The sequence below is a fragment of the Anopheles marshallii genome, chromosome 2, assembly GCF_943734725.1.
Source record: "Anopheles marshallii chromosome 2, idAnoMarsDA_429_01, whole genome shotgun sequence".
NCBI classification, from domain to species: Eukaryota; Metazoa; Arthropoda; class Insecta; order Diptera; family Culicidae; genus Anopheles; species Anopheles marshallii.
The window spans coordinates 92,050,197-92,060,196 of NC_071326.1; the positions used below are offsets into that span (position 1 = coordinate 92,050,197).

Genomic DNA, 10,000 nt, shown 5'->3' on the forward strand with positions numbered 1-10,000 from the left:
GTATGCCATTTATGTCTTGTACAAATCCGCGCACACAGAGTTCAATCATGATTACGTAAAGATTGCAGATAGTGCACCATTAAACCGTGTAGGTTGTATTGGAAGTAATCCCACAGTTTTGTTGCAAATGATGGTATAAGAATTAATGTGGTTAGGAAATAATAACCGTACCACGTAAGGAAGCACTTTAGAAGCACTTGCGATGGACGATTCCTGGGCCACCCTCATCGTACTCGTGCTTCGAGATCCACATCGACTGGAAGGTGGACAGCGAGGCCAAGATGGAGCCACCGATCCATACGGAGTACTTACGCTCTGGAGGAGCGATGATCTTGATCTTGATCGTCGATGGAGCGAGGGAAGTAATTTCCTTCTGCATACGATCAGCAATACCAGGATACATGGTGGTACCACCCGACAGGACACTGTTGGCATACAGGTCCTTACGGATATCTACATCGCACCGCATTATGGAATTGTAGACAGTCTCGTGGATACCGGTTGATTCCATGCCCAGGAACGACGGCTGGAACAGAGCTTCCGGGGCACGGAAGCGCTCGTTACCGATGGTGATGACCTGACCGTCGGGAAGTTCATACGACTTCTCCGACGAAGAGGAGGCAGCAGCTGCTTGCATTTCCTGCTCGAAGTCCAGAGCAACATAGCACAACTTCTCCTTGATGTCACGGACGATTTCACGCTCAGCCGTGGTGGTGAACGAGTAGCCGCGCTCGGTCAGAATCTTCATCAGATAGTCGGTCAGATCGCGACCAGCCAGATCCATTCGGAGGATGGCATGGGGCAGAGCATAACCTTCATAGATTGGAACAGTGTGGGAGACACCATCACCAGAGTCAAGCACAATACCGGTGGTACGACCGGAAGCGTACAGGGACAGCACGGCCTGAATAGCTACATAAACTGCTGGCGATGCAAACGTTTCAAACATGATCTGAGTCATCTTCTCACGGTTCGATTTCGGATTCAGCGGGGCCTCAGTCAGCAGGACTGGGTGCTCCTCCGGGGCGACACGCAGCTCATTGTAGAAGGTGTGGTGCCAGATCTTCTCCATATCATCCCAGTTGGTGATGATACCGTGCTCGATTGGATATTTCAATGTCAAAATGCCTCGTTTTGATTGAGCCTCATCGCCGACATAAGCATCTTTCTGACCCATACCGACCATCACACCCTGGTGGCGCGGACGGCCAACAATGGACGGGAAGACGGCACGTGGTGCATCATCACCAGCGAATCCGGCCTTGCACATTCCGGATCCATTGTCAATGACTAGTGCTCCCGCATCATCATCACACATTGTGGCTGAGTGTTATGAAATGTCCTGCGGAAGAAAAACGCAACCAAGACATTATTTTTCTCTGTAGCTACGTTGATAATTCACTTTTTCGAAACGCCTGTTCTCCGGAGTAACACATTAAGAACGTAAGACATACCATCAGGTTGGGTTTGGCAACCAATAAACAATACATTGGGTAGGACGAAGACAAACAAACAGGACGACACAGGACATCCACATAACGCTTGTAGACGATCACGATGGAAACGAACGAACACTGATTTTGAAGACTGACCGACGGTCACGTAGAGTAAATAACCTGCTACACGGAGCTTGCTCTCGCAGCTGACAACTATGTGATTTACGACAAAATCGAACGGTGAGTGACCCAAGAACTGCCTATCGCACCATTTTATATCGATCTATCAATACCGATTACGCCGTACCCGAATGCATCACCAAACCTTACATGGCGTTTAACGTGTCGCGAAGCGGACGCTGAAAATCGGTGCTCGAGTTTCATTCGTGATCTGATCGCCGACCGATTGATCAGCGTTCGATAGTTGACGAATTCGTAGCCAGTGTGTGCGCTTGCGTGAGGAAATTCACGATGCATTTCACTAATTCCTTGTGTATTCCTAGATATCTATTAATGGAATATTATTTTTGCCATTTCTGTCGAAGCTCCCAGTAACAATTAACTCCAATTAATGCATATCTACTCTTATGAATACGTTATACCTTATCTCTTATTATGATACTAAATTGGCGGCTTTGTTTAAGGTACATAGCTGTTATTTGCAAAAATTTCAATTTCCATTCATTTTTTTCCTTGTCGAACCCTCCAAAATGTTTGTCATGCCAAACTCATTCTCCCCGATATAATCTTGACATCGCAAACCAAAAGCCACAGCTGTTTGGCTTTTTCATTCCAACATGCACCTATTGGTGCATCCCTAATTACCTTCAACTTTCTCGGTGACCCAAATTTCATTGATATGATCAACTCATCCATTCAGTTTTTCCCGCCCGCAAATGTCACATTTTCCCTTCCATGTCGTGTTTATCTTTCAGGACCAAACTTGGCAGCCGTATCTATATCTATTTTGCCCCGGTAGTGCTATGGTAGCACCCACTACTCGATTTGATCAAGTTTACTCATAGGCCTTTGGTGTGCGATTGCGTTTGCTTCTTTGCTGGCTATATTTAAACGACCATTAAATATATTCCTCCTCAACATTCACTCCTCAGTCTACAACAGATCCCAGTCTACCCAGATCTATACAAACACCAATATATCTCCCTGTAATGACATCAGAGTGCTAGAGATCACTTTCTGATACTACGGAAGCGCCAAATATGAACAGAATGGGAACATCATCAACAAAACATCATCATGAAAGGGTAACGATACACGCCAAACGTGGCTAATACGGTTTCGGAAGCGGAAAGATACACATACACTAGTATTCTTCCGTACATTGTTGCACCACGCATCGACAAATGGTACCATCGAGAACCTTTTACCGCTCTCTATTGTGGCCGAAGGCAGTTCTAGAAATTCTTACCGGCATGTTCTAACACAAACCCCAACCTCTCTGTTGCACTCCCTGGCGCTATTGATGATACACCTCGATTATACCGGGGCGTTCTTCTGTCTATCGCCTAAAATGGAAACGTCTCGTGCGATCGCAGAAGGTAAACTCTTCACTCATTCCTAGCTTACAGCCTCAAACATCTCCCCACTTCACAGATATATCCCCAACAAATGCTGCACGCAGCCGAATCTGAATAGCCTCACAAGTGTGTTTGTACCAAGCCCGAAGTTGGCACCGTGAATACTGTAATTCTGCTGCACCAAGTACGCTTAACATAGATTTCTAAAAATAATACCTGTATCGAAATACCAGAATATCACCATTACAAAGACATTATCTAAAAAACCTCAACAAGATCTCCCATCGCGTCAGTTCCCGTTCAACTGTCGCGCTCTACCAAATACCGGTCAACAAAAATTCAAATCAATTTAACCATGAGCAACAATTTCATTTCGGCTAGAGCTTCTGTGAAGTCTACATCACTGAACTACTAGATCGTATCAAATCATCGAAACAATAATGTTCCAGCTCATCAAGTGCATTACCACCAGGTGATTTGGATGCACGCATTCACGTTCACGAACGTCTGGCATAGGCAACGCACGTTTCTCGCACGTTCGATACCGAATCTAGCTGTGTCCTATGGTGTGTGGAAATGTGGCAATGGATCAGAACGTACACCAAGTTTGCAACAACAAAAAAATATGCGCGTGAATATTGGCTCATTCAAAACTGTCGTGTTGTGAAGCATATGCTATTTCCAATAGTGCAACAAATTTACACTAAACGGAAAATTGATAGCGCCTACGCTTTGCATGCGGCACGATGCTTACAATGAGTGATGAATGATCTGAAATCAGTTGTCTAGTTAACCAGGTGTTTTGCTTTGCAAATGTAGCAATGTGTAAAGCAGATTTATATTCCATATTGAGCAAAGTTTTCAAATACTAGCACAAAAATGTTACAAAAGTTATAATATTATGACAATACTGAGGACCTAAATCCTTGAGTCTTAATTTTCATTCCGTTAAACACAGCAAAATGAGCACGCGTGTGCTTGGATACTGTTGGTTCATGTTAAGAAACTATAGCTTTCAATTTCCGGCTAAAGTAGCAAACTAAAATACACAGTGTACATAACGTGTCCCAAATTATCGTAACTTACTTCTGGAATGGATGTGCTTCCAGACAAATGTACGGTCCAGAATAAATCACTCACCAAACTCACATCGTAATTTTTCAATGAGGCATGAAACTACACGCTTTTTATGGACGCTGACATTTCAGGATTTACATACTCTTCTTCTATTCGTTTATATCTTTTTTCTGCTATTGCAATATGAATATTAGTCTGCAGTTCATGCATTATGCAAAAAAAAACCTATTGGAGATAAGTGGATCTAAGGGAGCCAAGGAAATCCTGCTACTCCATTCGTTAGTTGCATAAATCATCTTACAATAGAACATTAGAAACAGAACGAGGTCGATGAGTGTTTTGGTTTTCTTGCTTATTAGGTTGTGCTGAAATCCTGCCCTTTTTTTCATGGACTCCACGAATGGAACTAATTGGAAACGTGTGTGATTTCTATTCATTTATTTTTTAACTTATGCTGTACAGCAAGAATACTTTACGGCAGTAAAATTATTGTTTTACTGAGAGAGTGATGCCTGCTCTGAAAATGTGTTATGGTCGTTTACTCCAGAACACACGAGACCATTCATTCAGTCACCTTAATTTCGCGTCGATTTAAATGGCATCTTTCCAAAACATGCATTTGTGGTCCCTACATTTCTATGTTGATTTGTATAGTAGTTTTTTATGGTCCATACTGTTTACGGTCCTCGATCTATCATAACATCCATTGGAGTGTAAGAAATTGACCGTAAACTGTAAATTGACTAGATCACAATGTTTTTAAACTACAAACCCACACACACATACGCAGATGAATTCACGCATGGGCGAACGGAAAAAAAACTTTGCAATCTTTCTGACACGCTGTTGACATGCTGGGAAAATGTTGTTCCACGCGAAAACATACGGTAGAAATTTGAATTTGGTTTCCATTGGAAGCAACCCACTGTCGTCTGGTCTGTCTTCTCGCTACTTCTACTCCCGCGCTAGTATTTGTTTGAGAACACGCGTCGATGGGATTACAGTTGAGTTGACGCTCGATGTCAGGCGTTTGACGTGCCCACTTGACGACCGTAATAGTGGGTGACCCGAAGATAATTAGCTTTCGCTGGGCGATGGGATGTGGTAATTGGAATGGGTACAGGTGTTGACAGGTTCAGTAGGAGGTGTAAAAATTTTCATCCCCTCTAACCAAACTGCCGGAATAGACTTTTTTGATACGAGCAGTTCATAATTCATTACAACCAAGTTTGCCAAGCCTTCTATTGTTGACATACTACCTTCATGCTGATATCAGCAAAAAGTACTCTTTTGGCTGCAGAAAATTGTTGAAACAGTATCATTGGAACCCTTCTGTAGGTATAAACCTTCTGTAGAAATCATTCATTTACTACAGCTGATCCAGGGTTGATTTAAAAATATATTTTAGGCATGATTATAACATGTAAATTATAAACAAATTTCAATTAAGGTTTAGGTAACTTTTTCCATTCCGGAAACGACTACGTAAGCGTAAGCGACCGTACTTTCTTCAGTAACCAAACCATTTGCGATGCGGTTGTATCGGAATAATGTACAGCTTCGGTACCTGCAATCATTACGCATTGCTTTTGCAAGTGACCGGAAGTAGGTTCCAAGAAAATATTCCCCGCTTCTCTGCTTTATGGTTCATAGTCGTAACACACACACACATACTCATCGGTCACTGTCCGGATGCTCCTATGAAGTGCATTAACGGTGCACGAACGTTCCTACCATATGAGGCACACCGAAAAATTGCCACGAGTGAGTTGCCAGGGCATTATTCTTTCCCGCCTCTGAAGGTCCACCAGTTCACCTGTATGCTTCGCTTCTTCGACGCCTTGCGAAACATAAATTTTTAAGCATAATTGCACCATAAAATTGTTCTGCTCCACGAACGTGACCGAGAACTTTTTCCACCTCCATTTCTCAGTGTTGCGGCGAATACTTGCGGTGGCCACTGCAAAACTTTGCTCTTTCATCATCCTACTGCTCAGCGCGCTTTAAGCGGAATACCAACGTCGAGAACAACGAAGGCGCAAGAAGCTTTTATGGTACGTCTCAAATCCTAGTTTCTTGCGCTGACCCTTTCGCAGCAGTAGCAAAAGCAATTGGGGCTACAGATTCCTATTCCTAGGTTCCGGTTGTTTCGCTTGTGAAGCATCGCCGAAGTACAGGTTAACAAAATTACTCATATCACTAACGCCGCGGGAGTGGTGGCAGCGGAAAACCATTCCCAAAAGCGGTACCGACCGCCAATAAATATCCTTCAAAGTGTCCTCTATCATATCGAAGAGTGTGCTACAGAAAAATTACCTCACACGAAAGTGTGGCACGATGTTTTCCGAAATTCAAACTAGTTTTACATGAAATTACAGTTATAGAATATTCGTTAGTTTATAAACTAATGTCAGTTTTATGATGGAAACACGAATGTAATTATAATAACGTAAGAAAAAAAATCGGTTGAGAAATTTTAAATAAACTTGTGTATTCATACTTGCATACTTTTAGGCGTTTCACTCGTTTTCGAGGCGCTTCGAGCAAATGTACGAAATTAAACATTTAAGCTACTGAATTAGTTATTTAAGTGCACACTGAGTTCGCTATTTTTCGTCCACTATTAAATTCCACACAAGGATTATCATTTTCGTTCAAACAACGTTACAAATATACTAGAAGTAATACCCATAGTATTGCCTGATGCGACGTCATACAATAAAAAATACCGTTAATTGCCTATTGACATTTGTGAGAAAAAAATCGTTCAATTTCGAGCTTGTTGTGTCGTGAAACTCGTGCTGTGGTGCAGTTTTTGTAATATTTTGGTATTTTAAGCAACTTGGGGTAAGTCTTTCGAAGAGTTTAACTTTAATTTAAGAGAGCTTTAATTTAAAACCGTTGCAAGAAGAATAGAATATGATGTGTATAGGTAATGAACTGTTCTTGACATGGAAAATAGCAACTCTCCGGTTTAGAACCAATGTTCTATGCTCTGCTTTCACAAGCGGATTATTTGCACATCTAGTGTGCATGTATCATCTGAGTTTCTAGTGTGTGGGGAAAAAAAGGAAATATACGTTAACGTTATAACGCCATATTCCATCCATCGAAGAGTAAAACTGCGGTAGCGAAGGTTTCTTTGTCTGCTTGTTTGTGCTATTGAAATTTGCTTTCTCATTAGTCACACAAAACAGAAGAAACACGAGTGGGATGCTTCCGTAAAGAGACGCGGAAAAATGTGCTTGTTGGACTCATTTTTTTTAAAACGCGTCACCGGAAGAAACCGGAGATGGTGTCGGGAATTGAAGGAATGGCTATCACAGGACGTTGATGGGGAAAATACTTGCTACACTCCCCTAATATGTACAAATGAAAATAAGTTATTAAGCTTAAAAATCCATTGATATTCATCTAGAAAAGAAAACAGTTCCAACCGTCAAAGGAAAACACGCGTGCTTTTACTATCGAAATTTATACCATTAATTCCAAAGAAAAAGCACCAATGGTTATCGACACGTGATAAAAGCAGTGTGTTGCCGCATGTTGGATTCCGTGCAGTGACTTTCTTTTTTAAAGTCTTTCTCAAACGAATCATGCGATTTGTTTCATTGATCTCATAAAAATCTTCCTTTTCCAAAGTGTATATGCCGATGGGGGACGATCTAGGCATAATTTGGCACGCGTGTGTGAGCATGCAGCTGTGTTTGTGATGGTACGAAAAAAGTGCACGAAACGAACGACACTAGTGGTCAACACATTTTACCTGTTATGGCATGAGCTAGGAAAAAGCAAATCCAGTAATTAGAAGATCCGTTGCTGTAAGGGGTTTCGAATTGTAGTGCAAAGATAGGTTGGGTAAGGTTAGGGACCCCCATGTCCAAGTACGGACAAATCTCTCCTATTTTAAACACCATGATTTGTTAGAATGATGTCAAAGGTTGGTGCTGTTATCTTAATGTCTCGCTAAGTTTATACAATAGCTACTCAAGGGGTTTTAAGTATAAAGGTAGAAACTTTTTTCATAACAATAACAAAATGGACACGTCTCTGCGTCGTCTGCGACATCATCACATTCAAGTGAATGCGAAACAGGAATGTAGAAAATTTTGCAAACAGTTCAAAACATGCACGAACAATGGAAGAAGAGTTGTGGCGGCTAATCTGATAAGAAAGTCTTGATGACGATGTCATGTGTCAGCTGTGTCAGCGCTGCGCTCCGGTACATTTGAAACGAAAATAGCGCTTTTTATCCTCTACATGTTTGCCTTGGAAAACCAAAAATAGCAAAGGGAGAGCGATAGTAGCAAAGAAACTCTAATAATTATTATGAAAGGCATGGAATGTGTATCGGGTCTGGTTGGAGATGTTGGGACGTAATATTTTAGCAGCGTTTCCATTGCCGGGGAATAGAATTAAACGTTTGTACTAGGCCCGCTGAGAAAGTGGGAGCATCTTAAACATATTGCCAAAAAAATTGCTAATTTTAAATTAAAACCGTAGAACGCTCATGTGCCCAATTTAAATGTGGCAGTGAACTTTCCATCTAAAGCATTTCTGGTAACCGACCCATCGTCTTTACCCAGAGTACTTAATTGCATAGAATGCATAGCTTGTTTCGTTGGTTTTATTTGAACACCGCCAGTTTAAAATGTCCTATTTTTTCGTTTTTTTTCTTGGTTGATTCTAGCCAAGGGGAAGAAGATATTTTGTGCACGCTATATGCTCTCACCAAAATAAATCGAAAGGTCAATCATAAGGAGTTATGAGACAACTATATGAACCTGTTTAATGTTGTGCCATGCATGCCATAACCTTTTGCATGATTTTGCGAATTAATTTTAGCAGCATATCGCTACGAGCGCGTCGTGGTGATGGTGCGCGGTATGGGGGAATGATGTAAAGATCTGTTGGTGCAGTTTGCATCAGTCTTGATTCCAAAAATGAGTGCAAATGCTTAAAACTACAGGACCAACTGAAGGGTCTTTTTATAGGATTTGGTCTCTCACACACTGCAAGGTAATATGCGGTTTTGAAAAAATCTTTTGCACACAGTCCTTAATATACGATCATTTTGTCAGAGCGAAGATCTGTATATATCGCGGTTGTTTTGCCACACATCGAACGTATAATACAATTGAAGGCAATTTTATGCGGATTCTTATCAAAACAACCGTATAAAAAATAAGTTATGCGTGAATGAAGAAAAATCTGAGCACCGTAAATCCTCTTGTTGATCTGATTAAGTGACGATCGTGAATCACGAAAACCCTAATCGATAGTATATAAACAATTTAAATTTAAATCACAGCTCACTCTCACTTACTCGTGTTGCATTGTCCGTGAGTACAAAAAGCGCGTCCAAATTTAGCTCATTAATAATCATCTTCAGATGGTAGTTCTATTTTGCCAATACGTTCGCCACACAACACATGGATGGTAGCTACTGCGGCTTCTTTTATCGTGGCTCCCCATTCCGTGTCGCCACGAAAGATCGCGTGTCTAAACACCTACAACCACATCCGATCAAAGCAAAGAGCCAAACGATCGCGTCTATACCCCGTGTCCACATTGGCTTGAATAGGGGGCTCTTATGATTCACCAAGGCAGCCTTTCAAACAGTTTTCTTCCGGTCTTTCAACACAGACAAGCGGCCGGTATGATTCAGCTGTGTATGTGTGTATTGATTACTTTTCGGGCGGACCACTTTCCCATTGTCCTCACACTGTAGCAATGCTCGTTGCATGAAACGCTTGATTTTCACGATTTTCATTTCAGCTCGGAATCCATGCCCTACGAATAATACCACACGTGTGCCATGTGCTGGCCACTATACTGTGTCGTACTCTCTTGACAACAAAGAGCACATACCGCACGCTAGCGTCTTTCACACTACCATAAATGGTAAGATAGATGTACCAAAGAATACATCACGTGTGAGTGATCGCA

The 10,000-nt window shown here is 41.7% G+C and overlaps 1 protein-coding gene across 1 annotated transcript; it reads right to left on the minus strand.

Moving 5' to 3' along the window:
* Positions 1 to 187: 187 nt before the first annotated feature.
* Positions 188 to 1,321, minus strand: LOC128707876 (actin, indirect flight muscle-like). Its single transcript, XM_053802833.1, has one exon. It carries the CDS (start codon positions 1,316 to 1,318, stop codon positions 188 to 190), a length of 1,131 nt encoding a protein of 376 aa, XP_053658808.1. The 5' UTR covers positions 1,319 to 1,321.
* Positions 1,322 to 10,000: the final 8,679 nt, after the last annotated feature.